General features: G+C 44.9%; 2 protein-coding genes across 5 annotated transcripts in view; one reads left to right on the top strand and one right to left on the bottom strand.

Moving 5' to 3' along the window:
• Window positions 1-95: 95 nt before the first annotated feature.
• Window positions 96-24790, top strand: PUS10 (pseudouridine synthase 10). Of its 2 annotated transcripts, none has more exons than XM_064709773.1 (18): window positions 96-113; window positions 1681-1817; window positions 2812-3090; window positions 4370-4456; window positions 8498-8532; window positions 8982-9093; window positions 10616-10677; window positions 13116-13161; window positions 14698-14762; window positions 15178-15263; window positions 17286-17411; window positions 18173-18229; window positions 19153-19229; window positions 19308-19363; window positions 19484-19601; window positions 20695-20837; window positions 22011-22110; window positions 22360-24790. In XM_064709773.1, exons 2-18 carry the CDS (start codon window positions 1692-1694, stop codon window positions 22396-22398), a joined length of 1614 nt encoding a protein of 537 aa, XP_064565843.1. In that variant the 5' UTR covers window positions 96-113; window positions 1681-1691; the 3' UTR covers window positions 22399-24790. The 2 variants fall into 2 exon arrangements, with proteins under 2 accessions (XP_064565843.1, XP_064565844.1); XM_064709774.1 differs by lacking the exon at window positions 96-113 and adding an exon at window positions 1477-1530.
• The window catches only part of REL (REL proto-oncogene, NF-kB subunit), a 33881-nt gene continuing 30710 nt past the window's right edge, over window positions 24759-27929 (bottom strand). For all 3 annotated transcript variants that reach the window (XM_064709771.1, XM_064709769.1, XM_064709772.1), the window contains 2 exons: window positions 27854-27928; window positions 24759-27120 (listed from right to left, as the gene is read on the bottom strand). In XM_064709771.1, coding sequence (XP_064565841.1) covers window positions 26462-27120; window positions 27854-27928 — 734 coding nt within the window. In that variant the 3' untranslated portion in view covers window positions 24759-26461. The remainder of the gene's footprint in view (window positions 27121-27853; window position 27929) is intronic.

The raw sequence follows: 27929 nt of genomic DNA, 5'->3' as shown, positions 1-27929 counted from the left end.
AGCTATTCCACCAGCCGCCCTACGGGCGCGGCGCCCCACCGAGCCGGCCGAACGATGCGCTCTGCAGCTCTGCTGAGCGGGCCTGTGCCGGCTCCGGGGGCCGCCGAGCGAGGGTGAGCGGGAATGGGAGCGGGAACGGGAATGGAAATGGGAATGGGAACCGGAATGGGAGCGGGAATGGGAGCGGGAGTGGGAACGGAGCCGGAAAGGGGCTCCTGCGCCCCCTCCCCTCACAGATGGGGGGCTCTGAGCTCCGCCCTGAGGTGCTGGGCCGGAGCGGGGCCGCGGTTCCTCCCCTCACCCTGCCACCAAGTGTCAGGAATATTGACTGTCACATTTACCAGTGGAATATTGTCACATTTACCATGTAGAGTATTGTCACATTTACCAGTGCAATATTGGCACATTTACCATGTAGAGTATTGTCACATTTACCAGTGCAATATTGTCACATGTGCCAGTGGAATATTGTCACATGTGCCAGGTGCAATATTGGCACATCTACCCTCGTGTGCCACGCCGTGCCAATATAAGTGCATATAATTCACCCCGCATGGAGCTGAATTGAGGTCGCCAATACCTAAAATCGCGTTTGTGTGTGTTTGTTCTTTCCCTTTAAAAGCAGCTTTGGAGTTTCCCAGGCAGCCCTTGGTTTTTACAGCTTATCCTGAAGCATCCAAAGCCAGGCTAAAGAAATTCACTGAATTAATCACTTTTCCATGGTGCAGAAGTTCTCAGTGGCTGCAGGATTCCTGAGCAGGATGGGGAATTGCAGGTGTAGCTGTGGCTGCCATGGAGATCATGGATAAATCCATCCCTTGGGACACAAGAATTAGCAGAGTATCAAGTGTTGCTTACAGGAGCTAAGCCCAAAGCAAAATCGGGTGGTTCATCAGTGCTGTGGAATTCCTTGCTGAATTTATTCCCACAATGGACTTGTTAAACCTTTGTGTGAACGATTGTGGTTTTCCTTATGTGCCTCCTGAAATTCCCTTGATGTCCAGTGAGGGTGAGCACCTCACTGTGATTCTCGCTTCTTCCAAAAAAATGCTGAGTTCACAACATTTTGGCTAAAAAAAAAAAAAAACCACAAAACCAGTCTTTTCTAAAGTTCTGGGCAGAGAGAATGACAGGAAACCAAATTAGCCGTGATATTAAAAAAACCAAAAAAGCATTATGAGATTTCTCACAATGAGTTCTATATTGAGAGGGGAAATAAATATTTATTTTATAAATCTTATTTATCTTATAAATCTTATTTATCTTATAAATCTTTTTTTTTTCTCCTTGTGGTTTTAACACACTGATTCTTTAGTCACTGCAATTTTAGGAGGAATTCCCATTTTAAATTGGCCTTAATGTGTCTCAGCTCCACCCTCCTTCATTCAGTATAGATTGGCATACCATGTACTTTATCCAGGATAAAACTGGGCAAAAGCTCAGCATTTCCTTGTCAGAACTTGAGTTCAGGTTTCCTAGGAAAAACCCAACAAATACAGAAGCTTTTCCTGCAGCCAGTGAACTTTTTGGGTTGTTCTTCCACTTCCCTCGTGCCTGTGATTTTAAACAAATGAGCATCCAAGAGGCGCCACAAAAACTCCAGTTGCTCTAAACCTGGTGCAGCTGGGTCTCAGCTGAGCTGTTTGTTTGTTCTGAGCCTTTCTCTTTGCTGAATTTCAGGCTTGCCCAGCATGTCTCCAGTGGCAGAGAAGGACAGAGCAGTTGTTCAGCTCCTGCTCGGCGCTGGCACGTGCCCACGATGTGTCCTGAGGTTCTGCTCTGTGGGCTCGCAGCTGCTCTACAGACACCCACAACAGGTCTGTCCTGTGCTGTCCTTTTCCCTGAAAGGAAAAGGAGTCTTGTAAAACCCTGCTTGTGCCTTTAATGGAGAGGAAATTTATGGGAAAATGCAGATTTGGTAGGGGGATGAACTGAAGAATTGTGGGGCAAATATTGAGGATAAATCAGAGAAATCCTCCTTAGCTTCTCTAGCCCCCTGTCTTTATGCTTTGTGTCTGTCTTGATTGTTTTACCTTTGCTCAAGTTTAGACTCTCCACAATTCATTTTTAACACCTTTCTTCCCCACCTTTTTTCCATTTTTTATCAATTATTTGAGGAGTGTTCATTCATTGTACCATTTTTTATCCTTTTGCATCTCTACCTGCTTTTCCTCTGAGTTGCAACAGCACAGCAACTGCTGTCTTCCCTACTGAAATCCTCTTAATGAATCCTTTTCCCTGAGCTATGTCTTGTCTCTCATCCTTCCAGGAATCAGAGATGTGCAGGTAATTGTTGATTTTTGAAGGCTTCTCTCCTGATACAGAATTCTTACTTTGTGTGTTTCATTTTACCCCTACCTGTGTCTGCTCTCTCTTCTTTTTATTGTAGTGGCCAATTTCTTCTTTGCTCTCTCTTCTTTTTATTGTAGCGGCCAACTCTGTTCCTGTTGGGGTGAAGGAATTAAATTCTAACATGATCTAAATGACAAGAAAGCACTAATTGTCTCTTTTCATGGAATAGTGTTGGGGCAAAAATAAAAGTGTTTCTGCAAGCCAGGTCTGGAAAACGTTGTCGTTCTTGGGTGATAGACAAGTCTATTCAGGAATATTTTCTCTGGAAATTTCTATTCTGAGAGAAATGCAGCTTGGAGCTGTTGAATTGTGTCTCAGAGGTGTTTTTGGGCATGAATTCCCTGTTGTTAATGACATCCACTGAGCCTCAAGTGGAGCAAACACAATTGCACTGCACTGTGGGATGGTGTGTGTTAAAGAGGAGCAAAAACCAGGCTGTGTTTGCTCTGTTTGTGCCAGGATCTGCTGAAGGACCTGCAGGAATTCCTGAGGAACAGCCCGGAACAGGAAGGCCCAGAGTGTTTGGAGGTGGCCGACCCCCCTTGTAAGAGACTCAGGCTGGAGCACCAGGAGGAAGGGGCTGCTGAGCTGAACCACAACGGAGCCTCCCCACAGCTCCCCTCAGCTGGGGATACTGGGAATGCTGGGAATGCTGCCCTGCACAGCTCTGCTGGGAGGGTCTGCAACGTGTGCTTGGGAATTCTCCAGGAGTTATGTGAGCCTGACTTTGTTAAAAAGGTACATTTTTCACCTTTTGGGGGTACTTTTGTGGAGTTTCTTTATGCTGGGTCCTACAGGATAGAGGTGGTGACGGAAAGCACTGAGCAGTTTTTTTGTTGTTTCTTCAAAATAAATATTTTCTCTTTTCTTTTGGAAAGAAAGAGAGCAGACAACAGACCAAAACATTTGCCTGTTTTGAAGATTTGAAATGTAGATGGCAGAATCCTGCTCCACCCTGCTCCTGGGCAGGGTTTGCACACCCAGCAGTGCAGCTGGGAAGTTGCATCTGCGGTGGTGGCACCAAATTTTGCCCAGGATTTGTCACTGTGGCACTTTTTTAAATAAAAAATAGCAGTGCAGGTGCAATGAGATGACTGCAGGGAGCACACTTTCCCAAGGAAAGGACCAACAGCCACGTGGTTACACGGATTTAGGAGGTGACCTGAGGTTCAGCTGCTTTCAGGGAAAACCTCTGAGGAACTCTTCACTTTTTATGTGACAGGAAAATGAGGACTCATCAAGTGCTGCTCTCTGCACCACATGTTTGTAATGCCAGCATGAACCTGACTTAATGAAGTACCACAGGGCAAGAAAATGTTTTGGTGATGCAGCAGATTGTGGATAATGGAGGAAATGTGAGTTAGGAGAGAATGCGGGCACAGAGCCTTGCAAATGCCATCTCTGAGCAATTGTGAGCAATATCAGCTGGATACTTCCAGCTGAAATATCTTCTAGAAAACTCACACTGGCACCTGAAATATTTAACAGAGTTTTGATTGAAAGGATTTGATTTAATGGCAGGAATGTATCAAAAATGGGACTAGACGGAAAGCACAATACATAGTTTCTGTTGCTGCAGGACATAATTGTTTCTTTTTTGTTTCCATCGGCAGAATCTGTATCTTTTTACAGAATCCACTGCTGAGATTTGTTTCAGAGCTACTCTGAATGGAAAATCTGACAGCACTGGTTAAGGCACCACAAAACCTACTTATTTATACAGAAATTTCCTTCTCTGAGATGCTGATTTCACCTAAAATTTCAATATACAATTGGTCCTGGCCTTGAAAGAGTGAGTTTGGGTGTTTCAAAGCACCAAGGATACTGGTGATTAGTAACTTTTCTTAACAGGACAGAAAAGCTTGTATTTCAATAAGTTGTTAGTGATTACTCTGGTTTTTATCTTGGGCATCTCTCTGAGTGGGTGATGATATCAATTCACAGTGATTATTCTGGAACAAAAATTACCAGCTCAGTCCCAGTGCTGTGGTTTCACACTAAGCTCCTTCTCTTGCAGGTGTGCCAAAAAGTGAATTCTGCTGACTACCAGTTCACCAGTTTTGTATTTTCTGTGTCACTGCCCCCACAGCTGTCTGTCAGGGAGGTAAGTAACTTAAATAACAACTTAAATAATTAAATACATATTTAAGAAAGCAACTGTGGAATGCATGAGCTGGAGGTGGTTTGATTTTTAATTGTTATTGTTAAAAAAAACCCAGAAGCCCATGCTGGAGGTGAAATCTGCTCTCCCCTTCCTCTGGGTGAGCATTATTGTAATTAATAAAGGGCCTGAGTCACTTCAGCTTTCAGTTAGGCCAGGAGTTACCTTCCATCTGAAGACCTAAAGGAGTTTGTGAAACCCTCAGGTGCAGATGCCAGCCCTGCTTTGTGGATCTTCTCAGAGCTGCCCAGCTGGTCCCTTTCCAGGGATAAAGGGTAATTGGTAGTGCAAAATGCAAATGAAGGAATTTGAGGACGAGCTCTTGAAGTGTTCAGCATTTTAAATGATGGGAAAATGCATTTAGTTGTGAGGTATTTTGTAATCTTCCTGTGCATTCTGATATAAAATAAAACACAAGTACTGTTCTGAAAGTGATGTAAAAGTGGTGTTTTAAAGGGCAGCAGGTAAATCTGTGCAGGAGTGGCTGGGATGTGGTGGAAGCTGCAGTGAAGAAGGCAGAAAGAGGAGCAGATGCAGTTGGATTTCTGTGTAGAGCTGTGGTGAGATCCCTTCTGCTCCCACACAGTTGGGTGAATAATCTGTTGCCTGTGTGGTGCTGGTTTGTGCTCTTAGCAAGGGCCACTGTCACAGCTATCAAATATTCCACTCCTAAATCCTCTGCAGCATAAGATTCTCTGCTTCCTGTCCTAAATTGGGCACAGCTGCTGTGTTTGCTTTGTCCTTCTGGCTGGCCAAACCTCCCTGGTTCCCACTTTGGGCTTTGATGCCTCCAAAAGGTGAGGTCTGTCAGAAAGCACGTCCAGGCCAGGTGAGCACTGGGGTGCCTGTGGTGCTGTGGCACCCCCAGAGTTAGGTCAGGCTTTAGTGAGTGAGTGCAGCTTTAAGCCCGGCCCAGCTGAGGAGCTGCAGCAGCTGATGTTTGCAGAAGCCTCGGCAGAGGGTGGTGTTGCATTGCAGTTCTGGGGACAGCAGGGCAGTCAGAGGTGTTCTGTGGCCCACACATCAATGGATGGAGAGAAATGAGTGAGTAGGAACTCCAAAACTGGCTCTGTTCCCTTTGGAAGCACTTTGAGTTCAGGTAGGAAAAGGTTTGGATGAAGAAGTTCCTGCTGTCCCTTCTGCTCCATCCTTCCCCTCTTGTCAAATGCTCAAGCATCATGTTTGCTCCAGCTGCAGGGCTGAAAAGGCGTGATGGAGGAGGAAGAAAAGGGGTGATGATGGAAGAACAATTTTAAAAATCATGGAGCTTTATTTACCTCCTTTTTAAGTTTATTACTTAAAAATAAATAGGTGAGAAGCTGTTTTACATCCACAGAAAAGCAGCAACACATTATGTGAAAATATCTGAAAATGTCAAAATCAGATATCAGAATATCTCAACGTGCTTTGTGCTGAAAAGAGGCCATTTGTTACATTCTGCTTTTAATTCTTTGACCTGCTGTGTACAAGAACATGTGGAATCCTCTCATCAAAGAGCACCCAAAGGCAGCCTCTCTCCCACTGTCCTCTGGTGTGACACACAGATTTCCTCCATCATCTCTTTTAACAAAAATAAAATCAGAAACTGCCTCTGAGTGTTACCTTCATCCCATTTAATTATGACACTTGTCATCCTGCCAAGTGGAAAATGTACGAGGGGAGCTGGAGAAGAGCAGGACATAAAATCTGCATTTGCATAGTATTTGTGTCTGGGATGCAAGGAAGCAATTGCCTCTTCCACAAGCAGCAGATTTGATTGAAATAAATCATAAATCCAGAGTCCCAGGTTCCTGCCAGACAGCTCTATTAGGATGTGAGGTGAGGGGTGCCCTTCAGAAGGGTGGCAGATCACTCCTGATCCATCATCCCGTGCCTGCTGCAAGGACATTGGTGCAAATAACACCTGCACCCATTGCTCCCTGCAGCCTGCTGGGCCTCATCCTGCAATTCCCCATCTCCAGGCTCTGCTGAGGCACTGGAGCAGTGCTGGGCTGGGATTGCACCTGGGGTTTCAGCTGTGCTCCCTCAGGCAGCACCAGGATCCCATCCTGCAGCTCCTGATCAATAAGTGCCTTGTGTGCCACTGATGTGTTTGCTGCTGAGCATTGCCCTGCAGGCTTCAGCTCTGTAATGAGCATTTCTCATTTCCAAACCTCCTCACAAACATGAAGTAATTAGGAAGGAGAGGGATCTGATCCCCTGCTCCATGTTCAGCTGGGAGGGAGTGCAGGGCTTTGGCTGCCTTGGTGGTTGGATGTGATTTGGAATTTGGGATCTTTTTGGCTTCTGTGCTTGCAGTACCCTCATCTATTGTTTCCCCTTAATTGGAGGGAAAAGTAATTTCTTTAATTCTCTTTCAACTTGGAAGTCAAGAGAGAGAGGAGATGAAATTTGACCTGTGCTCCCATTTTAGCACAGCTACTCCCATGCAGAAGTTTTGTCTATTTTGTAGTTTTATCCCAAGAAAACAGGGATGAGGAGTGTGATGAGGCTCCCCCTGAGTCCCAAACATCCCAAACCTGCAAGTGCTGTAAATGAAGGCATGAGAGAGGTTTCTCTGTAAACTGGCATTTGTCAAATGCAGCTTGCTAGGCCCAGCTCTGTGGTTGTCACATCCTGTAGTTCAGAGCTACGTTCAAGGAATTTCAATTGAAGCTATTTTTATTTATGATTTTATCTGGGTTATTATGCAAACAGGATTACAGTGTGCTTCAAGTGAAGCAGCCTTACTCATGCTGTCTTCAAATGCAGGACCATGAATCACAGTGGATTTGAGCAAACAGCATTTCATCACTACCACTGCATTTGTTTTGTTCAGCAGTGTGAGGGTTTGTATATCGTGGATTTAACAAAGTTCATGTCTTCCCTCTTCATTCCCAGCACTGTTTTTAGGGTTCCCTCATTCCTTTAGGTGCACCAAATGAAGGATAAAAGACTTATTTTGTTGATTGAGTTCTTTATCAGCATAGAAAGGGATCTCTGATGTGGTTCCTTCTGATATCCAGGTGATCCTGAAGTTTGAGAGCTGTTTCCAAACCTCTTCCTCAGAATTATTTCCTTGGCAATGCAGAGTGATTCTCTCAGCAGAATTTGGGGGAGGTTATTCTTGAAGTACATGAGAAATAAAAGGTGGGGAAGGGGTTTAAAGGCCTGCAGCCTACAGACTGAAAACTCTTTCATTGTGGTGGATTCAAATCAAACAATTTGATTTTTGGAGTTTGTCTCCAGTGGGGAGGGAGACACAGGCTAAATTATTTAAGTCCTTTCCTGCCAGTCCTAGTGTATTTTCTAGTAGAGGAGAACTGAAACTGTTGTTGTTCTTCATTGTAGGAAGTTCTGAGGGGAGTTTTTCTCTTTTTACTAATTGTTAGTGAACTCAAGCATTTGTACTGAAAGTTCCCTCTGATTTCTAGAATTATTCCTTCTGTTCCTCCCCTTTTCCAAATTTAGCCTATTCACCTAAACTGTGTTAGGTGCAATTCTGTGATTACCAAGTAAGACCAAGTATATTTTCATTCCATTTTTTTATAATGGATGATAGCTGAATTTGGGGTTTTATTAATTTATGCCAATCAGCTTTTACATCCCATTCATTTAGACACTTTTTTTTTGTTTCATGGAAGATAACTGATGACTTAGAGTCTTTTTGTAGTTACAGTATTAACAGCAAGTTTCAAAGTGTTCAATGATGCCTTTTTTTTTAACCCAGATAGGATTTGATGTGAAGAACAAAGTGATGTCTTAGAAATAGGATTTGATGTGAAGAGCAAAATGATGTCTTAGAAATAAAAACTCACAGCAATCCCATCTTTCCACTTCTGAAGCAAAAGCTAAATTCCTGATACTTTTTTTTTTTTGTCAGGAATTTTAAAAATACTTCTCCCTTTGCAAAGAGTCTCTCAGATTGTTGGCAGTTCTGAGCCTTAACTTCACTTGCTTTTGTTTTTTCCTCTTTTTTCCCTGGGCATGGCTGGTGACCTGCAGCGTGCTGCTTGGCTGGGGGTGAAGCAGCAGATGAGGTGAGCCATTGCTGTTGCTGTCTGTCTGTCTGTCTGTCTGACAAAGCTCTTCATACAGACACCATTTCTCTACATTAATGCTGATTTATAGTCCCATTTACCTGATGCCTACAAAGAATAAGGTGGCAGCTGGGTTTTGTGTGTTTTGGTTTTTCTTTTTTACCTGGTTTGACCTCACTTGGGGTTTCTTATCTCTGCTCTCTAAGCTCCCAAACAAGGGGTTTGAAATGCATCTCTCCCTTCCTCAGCTTTTCTCTGGGCAGCCTCTGGAAAGACTTTTGCAACTTCTGATCTCCCAGCAAGCTCTGGCATCAGTTTCCTCAGTGCACAGAAAATCAAATAATCCATTTTACTTGGCAGTAGCTACTTAAGTTCCTCCTGCAATATTGTATGTCATGTATCTATTTCTGACAGACCCCTGTGCAAGTCATTATTTCTTTGTGATTCAGAAATCTGGGCCTTCCCTTGGCTAAGGATGACATTGTTCAGCTGAAGGAAGCTTACAAGTGGATTATTCATCCCCAGCTGGCAGAAGAGTTGGGTGTTCCTGCTGACGGAAAGGTCTTGTATAAATAACAGAACACTTTTGTCTTGGTTTCTTCATTCTTTTTTCATATGGGGGTGTGTGTGTATATTTATGCACTTATACACATGGTAGGGAAATAAAAATGTATCCTTCTTTCCTTATTAACAGAGAAACAAGATGAGTGCCTCCTAAATTCACTGTAGGGAAGTTCTTTTACCAGAGCTCTCCAAGTGGGAGTCCTGAGGGGCCCAATGTTCATTTTTGTACACACAGATCTTTGCATCTGCTGAAAGCACCACAGGCCTGTGCTAAATCTCTTGTGCCATCTCCTTTTGTTAATGAGACTTTTCCAGCTGTCTCCTTTCCAGGATCCCTGTTTTGCAGAGCTGAGCAATGCTCTCACATTCCTTCCCTGCTCTGCTCTCACTGCCAGCACTTGTTCAGGTTCTGTGGATAAAATAAATGTCTGAAATGGACCAAGAGAGCAAAGACTGGTCCTTGTTCACTCTAATGAACACTAGAAATGGGCTTGTTGGGACCTGCACTAGCCAAAGTAGGCAGTGGAAATGTTTTTTTCAAACTGTTTCCAACTTGCAGATTCTGATTAATATCCTTAAAATCTTTCTGTGAGGCACTGACTGAACATGGCAATCAGGTGCTGCCAAATTCAGCAGCACCTTGAATTGTCTTGAGTGTACATTTTCTGCACTGTGGCTGGCTGTAGGTTTCACTTGTCACCAGCCATAGCACTGACCCCAGGACTAGATTCAGTTAGTCTTTATTTCTCAGCTTCCATAATAATTACAGGCTGTGTTTTCCCAGGAGTGCTAATTGAAAGCATCCCTTCTGTCTCAGTGAAGAAAACCCCACTCAGTCACTCTGGAGATGATCCAGGAAGAACCGAACTCCTCTCACACCGAGTTAGCACAAGCTCCCCACCACTGAGGCAGGAGCCACCCCAGCCTTCCCTGTACCACTAAAGTTGGTTTTTTGTGCCCTTTATCTACCAGGCCCTTGAATATTAGCCAATCTTTTCAATGGCCCTCCTGAGGTGTTCTGCTGTCTGAGCAACACAAGTAATGAGTGTTGTTTGCCCAGGGCCAGAGAGGGAATTGGGGCAGGAATTGAGATTGCACTGGAGTTCCTGGGCTAGCTGTCAGTCCTGCAGGATGTGTTGCCTTGCTGTGCCCCAAGGCCATGCAGGCACTGCAAAGAACCCCTGGCAGAGTTCCCAGTGGTGGCTCCTGCAGGGTTTTTATCTCTCTTGCCCTCCTGGGAGGGCTCTGGGTGTGTAATGGGCTCTGAGCCCTGGCTCAGCCCCAGCCTGCACGGGGTGGCACCAGGGCAGGGCACTCGTGCCTCTGAAGGGCTCTCATGTCATCCTTGGTGGCTTCAGCAAGGCAAACGCTGCTCTGGCACACCTTGTCATGGCTCTGAACATAAATGGATGGGTTATGCTCTCTTTTGTCTCTGCTGTTGTCCTACAACTGCAATAGAGGTGCTTGAGAATGTCCTCCCTTACCTCCTCCTTGTTCTTTTTTCTCTTTTTTAATTTAGAGTTTGTTTGAAGTTAGTGTGGTCTTTGCTCACCCAGAAACAGACGAGGAGTGCCATTTCCTGTAAGTTTCTACATGTAACAAAAGATCTTTATCTAAATGTTGTGCAATATTGTTGGTTTGATTTGTTACACAGGACAATATGCAGTGTTTATAAACTAGAATGTGGCCTGCATCTAGATTTCCTCATGTCCACATGAACTTGCAGAGCTTGAAGTTAAACCATCTCTGGTTAATTCTGCTAATAAAAAAAAAAATCTGAAATTCTGATTTGAACTGGAAGGAGGGCATTCAGATAAGTTCTTCAATTTCAGCCCTCCTCAAAGTGTATAATTTTTAAAAATGTGAACAATGTAATTGCAGGTGGGGGAATCTTTTGAGGTCATACCTAAGTTTTTCTGCTCCTGTGGGACACATGGACAGCAGGAAAGGCTTTGAAGTGAGTTAATCCAGCTTAGCTGGTTGATGAAAACAGAAATTCCCTGGCCACTGCACAGAGCCCTGGCCTGGCCCAGCAGGGCACTGCCGTACACAAAGCAGCAAAACAGTTCTGTGAATTCAGCTGCCATTTCATCTGATTTCTTAAAATCTAGCTGTAGTGTATTCTGGAAAATTAGGGTCACTCTTCCTGTTTGTTGATGCTTCCTGGAAAACCTAAAGTTTCACTCAGTTAATTTGCACCTCCTGCAAGTGAAATCTCAGCATGGAAGGAAGCAGAGACGTCTCTGCTGAAATGTGAATTCATTTTTTGAGCCTGCAGATTTCTCTTGCAGATTATCTCAGATTATCTCCTGATTTATCTTCTGGCAATTTGTGATCTTTGAGTGCTCAATCCACCACCTTCTTGGTTTTCCACAGCTGCATCTTTTGTTTGTCCTGAGGTGGGGGATGAAGGAATGGAAGTTTGGGAAGAAACCAGTATTAGGGACAATGATTACCAGTGTTTGCTGAACATCTTTCCTTTCCAGCTTCTTCAAGACTGGGCAAAAGAGAGAGAAAATTGTGGGGCCAAACCACTGCTCTAAATAATGGTTGCTGCAATCCTGTAAAGAACTGAAGTGTTTGTCCATCCTGCACCCTTTAGTTCTAATTTATTTATTTTTACTTCTTTCCTCTGAAACCTCTTCACTGGTATTTTCTGTTCATCCTTCCATCCTTTTTCTGGCATTTCAGGGATTTTGCTGTTGAGCATGTTATGGTGCCAGTGTGAGTGCTCCAAGCAGAGCAGCTGTAGAGGTGAAAGCTGTAAAGAAGTTCCATTCCACTTTGCAATTACTCAGGTTATTCCATGTGACCTGACAATATCCCTTTATTTGCCTCCTCTTTGTTGCTCACTTAAACAGCAATTAAGGCTCGAGACACTTTCTGAAGTGCAGCACATCACCTAAATTAATTACACAGCACTTCCTGAGGTGCCAGGGCGTTCTGCCTGTGGGAGTGGCTGGCTCTGGGCACATTCTGAGGCAGGGCTTTGGTTTGCAGGGAAATATGGTAAATTTGGGAATTATCACAGTAGTCTGACAGTCATGGTTTCTGTGGAATAAAGTGGGACTTTGTGTCAACCTGGAGAGCTCCAGGTGTGCTTTGGGAGTGGATTTCCACTGCAGTTTCTCACCTTTTCTTACACAGTTGGGTGGAGGTGGGTGTGCTATGGTGTGACAGGGAAGATTGAATTGGCATTTATCAGTTCATATTTAAGGTAAAGTGACACTGAAATTTTGGAAGAGGGAGTTTGCATTGCTTTGGGTCACAGACTGTATAGAAACAGCAAAACAGCAAAATCTGCTTCCTTAGAGTCTGAGGGAGTCACAGAGGTGTTGAAAAGCACCAGCAAGACATGGTAACTTGGGTTGGAGGTCAGAAATAGCTCTGCCTGCATACATAGAAATCCAGAAATCATCTCTGCCTGCATACACAGAAATGCACTAATAGGAACAGCAGCTTCCTCTACGCTGCTCAGAAAAAGGGTTTGTTTCACTGACTGGGCTTTCACTTTCGTGAAACAGCCAAGTTTCCTTTCAAACAGGCACAGCACAGCTCGTGGTGAGCACCTGGGGTTACTTTTTCAGTGGGAAATTGAATTTTCCTCTCCAGAAGGGACACTTTGAATCTCAGGTTTGTGGTGGGTGTTGTCTGAGAAAGGCAAGTACAGATTTCAGGGTGTCAGTGGATCTTGCCTGAAACTTCAAATATTAATCATGGCCTTTATTGAGAAGGATTGGAAAGGACTGAAAGCTACATTTGTGTGCTTTTCCATCCCATCTCAAATCTGACACATGGTGTTGGGAAGAGCAGAAGAGCAGAGCTTTGTCCATGATTTCCCTGGATCAAGCAATGCACATCCTGCACCATTTTTAGGATAAAGGGAATTAGAAACTTTGAGCTAAGCTGTGGAATGAGACATGGATGTATGGGTACAAAACCATTGACATGCTGTGCTTGTGAGTCTGTCCGTTTCTTTCTCTGTAAGAGGAGCAGCTGATTTTCATTTCTGTGTTTAGAGCCACAGCCTGCCCAGACTGTTTCAAACCAGCAAAGAACAAACAGGTAAGATCTCATCATTGTATTTCTGCTCTGGCATTCAGAATTTCACAGCAGTGGCCTACAACTTACCTGGGTATTCAGTCAGTGCTCAGTGTCTGCTTTCCCTTCATCAAAAAGCTCTCTAGTTTCCAATTGTGTGAAAATAAAGTCATCTCCTTTATTCACTTCACAGTTCTCAGCTTAGGAAAACCAAGAGCTCGGTGCTTTTGTTTAGGTTGTTCACTTCCCAGGCTGTCCAAAGGCCACCATTTTGGGAAGGTTCTCTGTAAATACCTCCCTTAAGATCTAGGAATTTGATTGTCATGCATTAAAAGTGGCATGAAAGGTGATCCTCCAGCTCTCTGTGGGTGAAGCAGTTCAGATAAGCCACGTTGTGAAGATGAGACTCGGCAGCCAGAAGGGAGATGATCACACTGCAGTTTCCATGTGCTCTGATCTCCATGAAAGCCAGCATACATGCAGGATGGTTTTATCCTGCCTGCCTCTGGAGGAGGGGGACAGAAAAGGGACCTTGCACTTGCTGCAGACCCTGAGCAAGCTCAGAGCCACTGATGGAAAAGGGGACACACGAGGATGAAACACCAGCCAGAGGGAAGCTGCTGCAAGTGGGACAGTTGGTGTGATCAGAGGGAGGAAAGGAACTCCTGTCAGAGGCCACTGCAAGGCCTTTGATTCTCTCTGGTGCAGATCTGCCAGTGTTTGGCAGAGGCAGATCTGGCCCAGGATTGTGCTGACTCTACTCCACCTGACCAATAAGCAGCACTCCTTTTTTTGGAGTTGTATTGTTATAACTCGCTGCTTGCTGCATTGCTGCCCTTGAAAAGGGGGAAGTCCCACATAAGGAGCTAAAGCAGCAGGGCCTGGCTGTTCAATCCACACAGGCAACAAAATGTAGGGGAATCTAAAGAAAAATACCAGCTCTGAAGAGCTGTCAGAGGTTTGTCCTCACAAAGAAGCTGGGCTTCAAGGGCTGTGTTCATCAGAGGAGTGGTGTAAAAACTGCCTTCTGAGGGAAAATGTCTGTGCTGTCTGTGTAGATGGTTATTCAAACCTGCTGCTGCTTTCAGGGCTTTCCTGCTCATCTGTTCTATGAGGAAGGGAAGTGCTGTTATCTCTGATTTATGCTTGGAAGGAGAAAGAGCAGCTTTCCTGAAGACACCCAGGGACTCTCCAGAGCCGAGACTTGAATTGTCCCAAACAGTCACCCAGGGTTTATTTATTTGTTTGTTTGTTTTCCTAAATCCCCAATCCAGTTTGCAAAAAAGACACCATTAACTTGGAAATTGAGGAGACAGCCCTCAGGGCAGTCCCAGGGCTGGAGCACATGGCTGGGAGGGGAGGCTGAGGAACCTGGACTTCTTCTTTCTGTTCATGGATTTAGGATTCTGGTTTTAGACTGTTTTGGAATTTGGACCTGGGCTCCCAGGTGAGCAGTGACAGAACTGCACAGTGTAGGTTTCAGTGCTTTTTTCCTTCCTCAGGCATATCCTTTCCTTGCTTTTCTTAGTTCTTGACTCATTTTTTTATTTCACTCTGCAGTCTGTTTTCACCAGAATGGCAGTTATAAAAGCCCTGGAGAGGATAAAAGAAGAGGATTTTCTCAAGTAAGTAAATACTGAAACTACTTCTTAGTATTGTGCTTTAATATAGAATTAGGGAGGGGAAGAAAATATCCAGTGGGTGTGTGGTGGCTTTAAAAGAACTTCTGATTGTTTAAATTCTGTTGGTTTACTGCTTAAAACATGTTTTCTTTCTGGCAATAGAAAATCACTCCTGATCTTTTAATTAAAAGGATGATTTTGAACTTTAGAGTTTGTAAGATAAGCTTCCCTTTACAAGAAATATTCCCATATTTCTAAAATGTTAGGAGTTGAGTTTCAAGAAAACACCAAGTGCTGTTAAATGGTAAAAAATCACACACAATGGGAAGCCAAAATAGGCACTTTTTACTGCTCTGGTGATGCTCCATGATGTTCTGGTAGTGATAATGCTTTACTCTGTTTTCATTTTTTAACACAGGCATTTTCCATGTCCCCCAAGCTCACCAAAGAACCTGTGTGATGCTCTGGAAATCCAGTGCAATAATGGTGCAGTTTTTGTGGCTGGTAAAGTGATCGATCCCATTCTTTGCTGCTGTCTTGTCGTGAAGGGAACTTTGTAACCCTGCCCTGAGACCCGGAGCATTCTTGCTCTTTGTTAATCCCTGTAATGAAGTGTAAGGAGCAAAGAAACAAACCCAGCTCTGTGCTTTGAAAGGGGAAGAATTATAGATATTATTTTGTCAAAAGTTAGAAATTACGGATCCCCTCAGAATAATGGTTTCAGAAAGGCACCTCCACACCAGCAAGCTCCAGCAGTGCAGTTCCCTTCCCTGGGGTTTGATTTGGATTCAGAGGTTTTCACCATCTGGGTTTCTCTGCTTATTGTCCCATCCAAACCTGAAAATTTTAATGGGATTTATAAAGGTTGGGGTGAGACAGCAGCAGCAGCTCAGGCAGTGCAATCCCTGAGTTGAGATGGTTGAACTTTTCTATCCTCTGCCTGCCAGTACCTGCCCCTCTCCTTGTCCTTTGTAGGAACAGCTTATTTAAATACATGCAAACTGATTATTGCTAAAAAGAACCCAACCTTTAATTTAAATCCAACATACTGTGCTGATAAAAATCCTGAATATAAAGAAATGGAAAATGAAAAAGTGTGAAAGTGAATGGCAGGGTAAGTGATGTTCTACATAAACCATTCCTTATTTTTAATTACTGATTAGACAGCCAGATGTACATTTTGGTGAATCCAAGATACCCAGTTCCTTTTAGGCTTTTCCAAACACACTGCTTTATTTTAAGTTGCTTTATTGGGTAGTTTTTGTCAGAATTCAACAGTACGAAGAGCAAAACAGAGATTTTGCCCTTTCTGCCTGTCATTTAATACTGGTCTTTATTTATAGTTTACATTTTGCTCCAATAAACAATCCAGGCAGGTGTTTCATTTTTGAAGACCTAAATCCAGAATAGAATTTATTGAGTACAGTCCAGATATTTTGCTTTTATAAATGAGATGGGATCTTAATTTGTAAGGACAACATTGTCCTCTTGACCTTACCTTTAGTGTTTACACCCCAACCTTTTTTAAGGATTTTGGGGCTGTCAAACCAAAAAACACCTTCTGTTTTTTTAGACCTACTCTTGTTCAGTTCAAAAGTTAAAATTATTAGAATGGGGAGCTGAGAGGAAAAAAAAAAAAAAAAGCAAATCTAATTCTCTCCTTTTTCTGGTTTATGGAAAGAGAATTTAGCAGTGTGAGGCTCCAGTGTGATGAGTCACCCTACTTTCATTCTTTACCCCAGTAAAACTGTTACTCAGTTTCCCCATTTGTTTGTGTGGCTTTTTCTGCTGCTCAAACTGCAAAAAGGAAACATTGTTCGAGATAGGAAAATATGATAGGAAACCCCAACCCCTGAGCTGTCAGAGGCCCAAAGCAATGCACAGAGCTGCTCTGAGTTCCTTTGCTTTTCTATTTGCAAGGTTTCAGGTTGAAAGCAGTTTAAGCTCCTTGGCCTTGATGAATTATTTCCTTGCTGTGGGAATATTTTCAGTTCTAATCAAACCTGTCCATAAAAAAGCTCATATTGGTCATCCACATCAGGCTTGTTCTTGTGTTATAGCCTGCCATGGAGATGCCACCAAAACATCCCTGGCACCACCCAAAGATGCCAATCTCTTTACCTGGCACCTTCCCAAGACTCCTGCCATTCCTCATTTATTATGGGGACTTTTCACTCCTTGCATGGTGCTCCTTGTAGAGAGCCAAAGCATTTTAGTGTGGGTTTCTTTTCTTAAGCCTTGAGGCAACGGCAGAGCTGGTTTGGGTTATTTCACACAGGAGGGTGGTGCCTGGGGCAGGGGGACAGCCACAGGCTCCCCAAGCCCACCCTCAGTGTCCATCCTGCCCTTCCCTGGGCACAGCCACGTGTCACCCACACTTTGGTGCCATGCTCCTGCCATTAAACAACCTGGAGCTCTCCGTTTATTTGCACAAAGCTCCCATGGAAGTGAAATGTGCTGGGCAAGAGTGCAGCTTTCACTCATGGCTGTGGAATGGGTTAGGAGTACCATGGTTGTCTTTTACAGGAAGATACAACAAATATTCCAGGAATTTACCTCAGACTCCCTGGATTATTGATGGGGAGAGGAAGCTGGAGTCTTCAGTGGAAGAATTGATTTCAGAGCATCTGATGGCAGAATTCAAGGCAGACAGTAAGTCTTCAGGAGATCTCCTTCCATACATATTTTTCATCACTACTAGAAGACTCTTTTCTTGTTAATATGGAAGTATAATGGAAAAAAAATATGTTTCTTTATCCCTCTTGTTTCCTTTCAAGTTAAACTTTATTTGGCTGTGATCTGGGAGTAATTAGGTCCTTTCATCCTGCTAAAGTAGCTCCTCAGTGGATCTGATGGTGCAGATATGTTGGTTTCATGTGGTAGTGGTTTTGCTCGACCAGACTCCACAGTTAGTAATTCATAGAATGACTTGTACCAAGAAGGTTTTTGCCACAGGATCTGCCTGGCTTTTGAGCCCCTCATGTTTCTGGCCATTTATTTTCCTCAGTGCAGAAAGTTCCCCAGGTTAAATGCTCATCCAGGGATTGTCCAGATGAAATAATCACTGCCCATCGTTTGTCATCTGACAGATTGGAATTACAGACATAGGAGGCCCAAGGAAAAGCTGCATTAAATAATAGCTTGGAGAAAACCCTGCTACTTCCTTCTCTTCTCCTCCCAGTGGATAAATCACTCTGGTTGTAGCAGTTTCATTCAGGCCAAGGAATTGGGAGAGCTCTTCAAGAAACTTGGGAATAAATAGGAATTCCCATGGTTTGTGAAGTGCAGGCTCCAATGTACAAAGCAGATTTTGCAAACAAGTTTAGAAAGAAAGTATTTCACCTTTTAAAAGCTGTAGAGAGAGTTAAAAATGTAAAATAAAAGCTCACCTGCCCTGTTTAAATCTGTTACAGGCTTTAATTTTAGTTCCTCTGGAAGAGAAGACGTGGATGTGAGGACACTAGGCAATGGTAAGGCTTGGGAAAACCCCTTGTGAATCACAGAGATGAAATGAGTGTGTGGAGCTCCTCTGACAGATCCTGCTGCATGCCAAGTGTGTGACCAGGCATGCTTTGGAATTTTATCTCAGAAGCATTTTAATGAAATTTAGATATTTATTCCCAAAGTCCAACAACTTCATAAAACCAGCTGGAAACAGGAGCCCTTTTCAGTGGCCTTGGCTGCATGGGAAGGCACAGTTAGTTAAAAGTATTTTATTTTATTTTATTTTATTTTATTTTATTTTATTCACTCCCTACTTTTAAGCCATACTGATTCTTCTCTTGTTTTCTGCTGAATCCTTGTAATTCCCTCACTGCGACTGCATGAGGGAATTGTTTTCTTTTTGAACTTGAGTCCTTTCTAAAGGTCATCTGCTTTCCAACACACTGGAGCTGCTGTAGCCAAGGGAGGAGGGAAAGAAAAAGTAAAACTGAACAGCTCTGTGTTTCAGTAGCTGTCTGATCCGTAGTGTGATTCTTGGCATGGTTTGTGCTGGGGATTGTCCTGGCCCTGAGCACAGAGTTACAACTCTGGCAACAGATGTTGAGCTGAGGGAGTGGGATTTAACATTGCCATGCACCTGGGCATTGCTGTAGGTGACAGAAAATAAGCTAATTAGCTTTTTTTCTTATTTTATTTTTTAATTAGCACAGACTTGTACAAGATGTCTTCTGGGAAGTCATAATTTGCACTTATTGCTGATACTGGGGTTTAGTAGCCAAAAAGAACTCCCTTGTTTCTTCCCTTGCATCTGATGCTCCATCCCTGAGGCCGCCAGTCCTGTCCCTGTTAGTGCAGCAGCAGCAGTGTTCCCACCTTGCAGCCTGGCTGTGGAAATGCAGCATTAATTCAGAACAAGGTGTGAGTGTGTTTGTTTTGGTGCCCGTTGCAGGACGGCCCTTTGCGATGGAGCTGGTGAATCCGCGCAGGATCCGTTTCAGCGCCGAGGAGATGAAGAGGCTGCAACAGGTAAAGCTCGTGTGCAGCACGTGCTGCCTCTGCAGCCCAGCAGCTCTGCTAACTGAGTGCTCTCCTTAACTATCACAGGCAATTAATGACTCTTCAGACAAAATACAGGTTCGAGATTTGCAGCTTGTCACCAGGTCAGTGTTCATGGTCGCTGGCAGGGATTTCAAAGCGGCGCTCGGGGAGGTGGGAAGTGCTCTTGCTCACTGCCTTGTACAATTATGCTTTTGTTAAGTGAGTAATTAATTTTTGTTTAGAGAGGCAATTGGTCGTATGAAGGAAGGTGAGGAGGAGAAGACAAAGACCTACAGTGCCTTGATATGGACAGACAAAGCGATACAGAGAGAGGACATCGCGTTTCTCGATGATATCAAGGTAGCAGGAGCTCTTGTTGCTCATTTAAACAGTACCTGGGTGCCCTAGGGAAGGGTTAAATACAGGCCACCCATGGGCCTACCTCTTGCTCTGTGCTTGGTTTTTGTTCTGGTTTTGTTTTTTATCATCAGGGTTTCTCTTGCTATAGGGACTTCCATACCACCCTTCCTTCCTCCAGCAGGACAGGGGGGCTGGCTGTCAGCAGAGACCACAAATCCTTGTGTGATGTTCACCTTCCAGGAGACCAAATCCTGGGAGAGGAGGAAATCTGCACCCTTTTGTTACTTTAGTAGTGTCCTGTGTGAAAGGAGCAGAAAAGCTCTTTTGTTCTGCTCCAAAGCCATTCTCCCACAGCTGCAGCACCCTGGAGGTGGAAATGTCTATGTCAGAGTGCAAAGAGGCCTCAGGAAGGCTCAGCATGTGCCAGAATGAGAACTTTCTCCAGATGTTGGTCTAATGGAGAAGTGGGCTCAGTTTTTGGTGTGATGCACCATTTCCTATAGGAGCTGCTCGTGAGCTCATTCTCAAAGCCATTACAGCTCAGGCAGATAAAAAACTGTTGGGAAGTTTTTCCTTCAGCTTCCCTTGCTCCTGACAAGTTGCCTTTCACACTGCTGCCTCTCCTTGGGGAAAGGGAGTTGGGAATGAACTTTTAAAAAACTGTTCTGAGATCTAATCTCATTTAAGGTTTTCCCCCCTCACTTTTATTTCTAGGGGCTTGGCTGTAGTTTAGACAAAGCATTTTGTGGGTGGGATTTATTTTCTTCTTCTGATTGCCCTGAGGCTCTGAGCGAGCTGCTGAATCCTGGAGTCATTCCAGCAAAGGGCTATGGAGATTTCAAGGTTATTCCTCTGTATTTGTCATTCCATTAGTTTGTGTTCATGTGAGGCCTCTGAGAGGGCTGTCCTTTTTCCTTTGATAAACTTGGAAAAAATCGGTCTTGCCTTGAGATTACTCAACTGATAACAGCAACTTAACTGATCTTGAGCACAAGGTAAAAGAGATGGGACCAGTTAACACCACACACAGTTCCTACAATCCAGGCAGCCTTTCACCCTTCCTCCCTCATGTTTTTGGTCCCTGCTTGCCCAGGAGCTGAGGCTGGAGCAGAAGACGCCGCTGCGGGTGCTGCACCGGCGGCCGCTGGCCGTGCGCTGCCGCCTCATCCACAGCATGAGCAGCGAGTACATCGACCAGCACCACTTCAGGCTGCACCTCAGGACACAGGCAGGAACGTATCCTGGCACCTGCAACCTGCCAGGGAGGGCCCTGGCAGCTCCTGGGGCACTGGCTGCCATAAGGGAGTGGGAGAGACAGGGGTGGGATGGTTGGGATGGACGGAGACGAGAGATCTCTGCAACCAGGTTGTGGAACTTGGGGTTCCAGGGCCCTGCTGGGAGCTGCCAGCCACAGCTCAGGCCCAAAAGAAGTAAAGAGAGAGCTAAAGAGAGAGAAGGCAAGAGTGTGGTACAGAGGATGAGAGAGTAAAAGACAGGATAAGACAGCAAAGTTCCCGTTACAATACAATAAATCTTCTTCTGTCTTGAATATTCTAATTCTCAGTAACCAATCTAGTAAAAGATACAAATCCTACAGCATTTACATACAGCCTATAAGAATCATTACATTACCACACTGTGTTACATTTTAAACCCTAAAAACTCCTCTTTGGGCCCTTCTGCCAAGCTGCAGGGTCTGCTCTGACCCTCGGGCCTGTCTGCAAGCAGAGGGTGTTGTTCCATCAAAAGGGGATCACCTTCAGCTGGCCATGCCATTGTTTTCCAGTTGTTCAGTAACTGAGGGATCTCAAAGCTTGCTTTCATTTCAATCTCACTTATAGTTTCTATATTCTGAAAATCTTTTCCAGGCAATCATATTGATCAGGCTTTCCTGTTTCACCTTCCCCAACATAAGGGAAAACTCCCTGCTCAGGTGGCTGTGGTGTTTTGAAACCCCTGCTCTTCCACAGTGGTATCTCTGCACAATATTTGCTTTTAGGTCACAATTGTGCATTATTAAGTTTTCATTAAGTATGCGACAGATATAAAATTGTGCTGGTTAAAATACACTTCAGCTTTTTCTAATTTAACTGAAAACTTTTTGCCTCCAAAAATTACCTTTTCCACAATATTTAATGCCCTTCAGTGCAGACTGGAGATTGCTGCTACTTAAAAGTTACAGTTTTGTCCTAAAGTCACTACTCAGTTTGGAATGAAACAAAATAAAGGTCAGCAGCGCAGTTTTTGGCACCAGAGTCAGAAGTCAGGAATTAGGTACTCTCCTAAAGAAAGGTATGGGCTCAACAGGATATTAACTAAGAAATTACTTAGGAGTAGAAAAAGCACTTTTCTCCCCCCTTTTGATTTCTTTGGTGTGGAATGCACCTCTCCTTAGCCAGAGTTTTCCAGCTACATTAAGGAGTTTGTGCACGGAGACTTTGGGAGAACCAAGCCCAACATTGGGTCCCTCCTGAACAGGACTGCTGACATCCTGGAGCTGGATGTAGAGGTGAGTTGGTTGCTGTTTGTCTTTCCTGGAAATTACTAAGGGAGGTGCCCTGGTTTGATGCTTTCCATGGAATTGCTCTAAGTGGATCAACATTCCTTAGCACAGGATGTGTTTCCTAGTGCTACTCCCCTTTGTAAATGCAGCCCAACAGAGAGTGGTGCTGCCAGGGAGTAGCAGAAGGAGTTGTGATTCTCTGGGTATCCATAAAACACCAACTCTGCTGCCTTTTTTCCCCCTGTGCTTTTGTAGTCTGTTGATGTTGACTGGCCTCCAAGCCTGGCTGATTAACCCTGGAGCTGGCATGAGGAAGCAGCAGCTCCCTGGCACAGCTGGTGACCAGACACTGTGCAGGACCTGTCACAGCCTGGGTGCCAAGGGTGTCCCTGAACACTGGGATCAGGGTCATCTGCCAGAGGATACCCTTGGGCACCACTGTACACACTCAGGACCAGGTACTGGTTCAATCTCAAGCCTTACTTTTATTTCTTCTGTACATAAAAAGATTTTGGGGAGCCAATGTCTATAACCCTCCATCAAGCCAGGTTTTATTTTCAACTCTTTTTCTATTGGATGCAGGTAACACTGAGTTACCTGAAACCCACTCCCAACTTTTCCTGACTCTGCTTTTGTTTTGGTCAGTGGCAGTAGAGAAAAGCAGATTTGTCTCTCAGAGTGCTTTTTAAAGGGGAAAAAAAAAAAGTTTTCCAAGGAAAACTTTGCACTTAAAACCAAGTTTTTCTCATTTAAAAACATTGGGGATGCTTCCTAGAAACAAAGAGTTGAGGCTTCCTCAGCCCTTTGAGGAGTAGGAATTCCCCAGTGAGTCACAATGTACAAAAAGACTGGGGACTCCTGGTGGGTGATGGGAATGTAAAGAAAAACAGGAACAGCGAGAATGTCAACGAGCAGGCAGAAACAGGAGGTACCACAGGGTGCTGGTATCGAGAGAGAGAGATAAAAACCTCTGATTTAGCATTTAGAATAACATTTCTTCTTGTACCTCACCTTGGATGGATGCCTGGAAGAGCTGAACACACCCTAGGAACTGGAATAGGGAAGATCTGAGGTTTCCTTTGGTTATTTTAAATGTTTCCTACTAAGCACCCCCAACATCTTTAGGAAGTCATTTTTTATACCAGGATCATGTTAATCCATTAGGGAGGTGCTTCCCTGAAGTACAGAGGAGAGCTAAACTATCAACAAGAAATTAAGATTTGGAATTTCAGAGCTCTTTGTTAACGTTTTGGGGCTAAAGAGGGTAACATTTGCCAAGACAAGCCACTGTGTGGGGACAGGGAGGATGACTGGGATGCCTTCCCTTGAATTCAGTGATGCTACAACAGCTCCATGAGAGCTGGAGGCTCTAAAAGTGTTAATAAATACATTTTTAAGGAGCTCCTTTAAGCTCTGCCTGTGCTGGGCTGTCGGAACTTGTGTCTGTAACATAAGTCATTCAGAAGCTCCTGTTTTTCTAACACAGAAATTTGATTCAGACAGAAATACTATTTTTGGTTTTAATATTAAAGCTCTTATGAGCAACGCATTCCATGAGTAGTTCTCAGATAATAATCTGCAGCCAGGAAGGAAATGTCATTAATGATAGAAAACTAAAGAAACTGAATGCAGAAAACAAAAGGGAATTTCAGATCTGCGTGATTTCTTAAAAACTCTCAGTGAGCTAGAATACAATTTATAAATTCCATAATCTACAAGGGACAGAAAAAATGTAAACAAGATGGTGCTCTCTGGACCCAGCTGCTCCAAGGGGAAATGGAGCCGGGGGGAGAGGGAAAGGGCTGCCAAGGACACACAAGGCTCTTCCCTGTGCAGCCCCTGCAAGGCAGAGAGCTCCTCCCAAACTCCCAGCCTGGTTATTTTTATGGGAAATCTGAAGTATCCAAATGTGGGGAGGGTGGAAGCTGATATGCAAATATCCCTGAGCTCTTGAGGCAGTTCTTGGGCAGAAATGAAACTGAGAAATGTAATCTGGGGGTCTGAACTTTGTTTCCAGTCCAGTTTTGCAACCATCACACACTGAATATTGCAGCAATAATATTCATGTTGCACTTGGGCCTTCAGCTGATTTTTAGGAGTATTTTGGTGAGTGCTCAGACTGGGTGTTTGGAGCCAATTTCAGCTTGTATTTCCCCAGCTGGACACCTCTAATGCCTCCCCCTGCATTTTGGTTTTGCATCAGCTCAGCTGGGCCTGGAGAGAGCTGGACTGGCAGCACAGCTCAGCCAAAAGCATCTGTGCCCTGTGCCCTCTGCCTAAAAACCAACAGCTCTGCCCCAAAACCTGCTCAGGCACATCAGCCCTCACATGCCTGAGGTTTTATAGCAACAGGGACAGAAAATACCCCAAAAAAGCCCAGGATAAGCAGCCCAGAACCTACCTTGTCCCTTTCCCTGCCTGCCCGTGGTGAGGGACGTCACAAAGCCGAGGAGCTGCAGAAGCTGAGCACTTTGTATAACCAGTTTCTTTTAATTACCAAACCAACTCGTTTATAAAGGAAACCAGAACTTTGAAAATATTTAATTATACAGTAAAAACAAATTATACTACAAAGAGCTTTATAAAGTGAGCAGAGGGTTTTCTGAAGTTAGCAAAATGTTTACATTTAATATACTTAAAATTGAGAACTTCAAAAAAAAAAGAACAATAAACAACACGATTCAAACTGTCTGTGTATTTCTTTGGCCTTTCTGTTGCTTAGGAGTGTGGAGGAGAGGTGCAGAAGTGAGGAAACACTGCTTTAAAACAGTTTTCAGTTTGTTGTGCACCTGGAGTCAGGGGAAGCAGTTTCCAAAGCTCACCTGACTGATGGAACTCCAGCAGCAGCACTGGAGTGCTCCCAATGCAATGGATTCCTGCAGGGAAGGCATCCCTGCTTTCCTGAAAGCCACAGAGGGGTTCTGGAGCACCTTTCCTTGTGTACAACTCTACATCTCAAGTGGCTTGTTTGATTTGGGGGCCGGGTTGAGGACAAGCTGTTGCTTTTTTTTGTTGTTGTGCTCATAGTGCAATTTTACATCACCAAAAGGTGACAAGGGGGACCTTACCTGCCCTAAAGAGCAGCTGTGTCCCTTAGAAATACTCAGACATTTCCCTGTGTCGCTTTTAAAAAAATAAGAGCATAATAAAGTTGCCAAGGCCAGAGTGTCTTACCCAGCCAGGTACCTCCAGCTGGAGGTGTCAGGAGCAGCTCCTGCTCAGGCTAAGAGCGAAGGCTGGGAATCAAGTGGGTGGGAAGAACTTCTGGTCCCTGATACAGAGGACAGAGGAGTGGTTTTAATTAGTACAGACTGAAATGGCTTTAAAAGTTGTTAATAGAGGTGAGGCTGCAGCAGGGCAGCCTCTGGCTTTGCCCTCCTGGGAGGGGGTGGTGCTGGGGAGGCAGGACCTGAGCCTTTGTGAAGCAGTCACTTGCATAGCAGGAAACTGCCAAGATACCTGAGGAAAGAGTGAGTAAGTGGATACTCTGGCTCCAGAGATTCCTGCCTTTCCAAATCTCACTCACATGGCAGCTGCACACACACACACACAAGCTGCAGAGCAATATCAGCTTCATTCCTAAAGCTACAGGGGCATGGCTTGTGAGGTTGTGCAGTCTGGCTGGAGTGCAGACAAGTCCTCACTTTCTGTTCCTTGTCTTGTGCAGTGATTTCCTTTACAACAGAGCTTTTACAACTATTTAAAAACTCAAACCTTCCGGTCTTTTTAAATATATCTAACAATGACATAGTCATTAAAAAAAATTCATGAGTAAATTTGCCTTCAAAGCAAACGGAATGTGGTGACAGCGTGGAAAATCAATACACGTTCTCATTTTAGGAGAAGAATATTTATAGAAAGGGGATTAAAAACCCAAATCTTTCAAGTAAGTTGAGCAGAACTCAGGTGCCATTCATTAGACAGAACTGAATTAGAGTGCTCACGTGCAGGGTTTTTTTCCTAATTTCTGTACTATCAAAATTTAAATTTAATTTCTATAGCAAAAATGGCTATTTCAAAACAACTTCAACCCTGTGAAGTACTTGAAACTTTAACCCTTCTGAAGATGCCAGCTTTTACAGTCCCCAAAGGTAAGGAAGCTTTAAGTGTTAACAGTTCCCACTTCTAAAAACACATCTACAAGATACTTTAAGGTACAGAAACCCCAAACCCCACTCCCACCTCCTCTTTAGGGGCACCACTGTGGGCTGCAATAAATAACCTTTAAGTTAGAACCTGAAACTTGCACGGCAACATTCTGAAAGAGAAGAAAGCAGGGACTCCAGAAGGGTAAATGACATGAAAGGCTCCTCTCCAGGCAGCAGCACCGGCGGAGCTTTCCGCAGGCAGCGCCGGCTCACGGGTGATAGCTCTGCAGGATGTTATCGAAGGGGAACGACTGGTAGAGCTCCTCGGCGTGGACACCGTCGGTGTCGTAGAAGTGCCCGTCGGGCAGGCCGCCCTGCTGGCCCAGCCGGGGCTCGCCCAGCCCCTCCGCGTCCATGAAGCCGTAGGCGGGCTCGGCCAGGCCGGGCTGCGCTGAGGGGAAGGCGGCGCCGGGCCCGGCCGGGGGCAGCGGGAGCGGGGGCTGCTGCCGCTGGCTGCCCAGCACGGCGGCGCTGAAGCGCTCCAGGCTCAGGCTGCCGCAGCCCATGTCCTCCGTGTCCATGGGCAGCCCGGAGCCGCCGGGGAGGCCCTGCTGCAGCTCGGGGCCCGGCAGCCCCGCGGCGCCCAGCCCGTTGGCGCTGCCGAAGGTCCGGAAGAAGCTCGAGTCCTTCTCGTCGGGCCAGGCCACGGCGCTGCCGTCGGGGAAGGCAGGCAGGGAGGCGCTGCCCTGCGGCTCGGTGCTGAAGCTGCCGCCGTGCTGGAGGGAGCCCAGCGCCCAGAACGGGGTGTTCAGCAAGTCCTGCTTGCTCGGCCCCGGCGGCGGCTGCGAGCAGCTCGCGTACAGCTGGCTCGGGTTGGACAGGGCTCCCAAACCCGGGGACATCAGCGAGGAGGGAAACACGTTGGGTTCTACGGAGAGAATGCCTCTTTTTAGGGATTTTGGTTTTTTTGTGGTTTTTTCTTCAAATTACAAGCGGTAAAAGGCAAAGGAAAGACAGCAAGGTTGCATGGGCGGTCCCACTGTCTATTTGCTTCACTGCTGTCCAGGATGGACCCTGGAGTTGAAGGCAGCAGCAAGAGAGCTGCTTACTGTCACAGACATCCTTTCCTTAGGATTTTTCCTCCTGAGAAGCTGAGAGGCCTCAGGAACAAAACGTAAACATTGATTATCTGCTGCTGTGGAATGCATCTGCAGGTGCATCTGTGATTGGTCTCATGTGGTTGTTTCTAATTAATGGCCAATCACAGTCAGCTGGCTCAGACTCTCTGTCCAAGCCACACGCCTTTGTTATCATTCCTTCTTTTTCTATTCTTAGCTAGCCTTTTGATGAAATCCTTTCTTCTATTCTTTTAGTATAGTTTTAATATAATATGTATCATAAAATAATAAATCAAGCCTTCTGAAACATGGAGTCAGATCCTCGTCTCTTCTCTCACCCTAAGACCCCTGTGAACACGGTCACAGCTTACTTCACCCCTCTATGGCCCATACTGAGGGTGACACAAAGAACTGATAGCTTGAAGTTTGTACAGTCAGAAGCATCCCTGTCTTACAAGAGCAAACCCTCAAGAGATTAGAATTTCAAGCAAAGAGAGGGCACTATCTGCTTAAAGCACTGTCAGACTGCAGGCAAAAACCCACCTTTCTTAATTGCCTTCCCCTCAGGAGTGACCACAGGGAATGGGGCTACCTTGGGCCTCTCCATCGTGTTGGATCC

Source organism: Zonotrichia leucophrys, chromosome 3 (assembly GCF_028769735.1).
Source record: "Zonotrichia leucophrys gambelii isolate GWCS_2022_RI chromosome 3, RI_Zleu_2.0, whole genome shotgun sequence".
Taxonomy (NCBI): domain Eukaryota; kingdom Metazoa; phylum Chordata; class Aves; order Passeriformes; family Passerellidae; genus Zonotrichia; species Zonotrichia leucophrys.
Note: the sequence above shows the minus strand (reverse complement) of the source record. Positions and strands in the feature narration are given on the sequence as shown.

Coding starts and splice junctions, on each gene's coding strand:
- PUS10 (XM_064709773.1), top strand. CDS start 1,692: ATGTCTCCAGTGGCAGAGAAGGACAGAGCAGTTGTTCAGCTCCTGCTC. Junction 3,091..4,369: donor AGCCTGACTTTGTTAAAAAG/GTACATTTTTCA, acceptor CTTCTCTTGCAG/GTGTGCCAAAAAGTGAATTC. Junction 17,412..18,172: donor GGCAGAATTCAAGGCAGACA/GTAAGTCTTCAG, acceptor AATCTGTTACAG/GCTTTAATTTTAGTTCCTCT.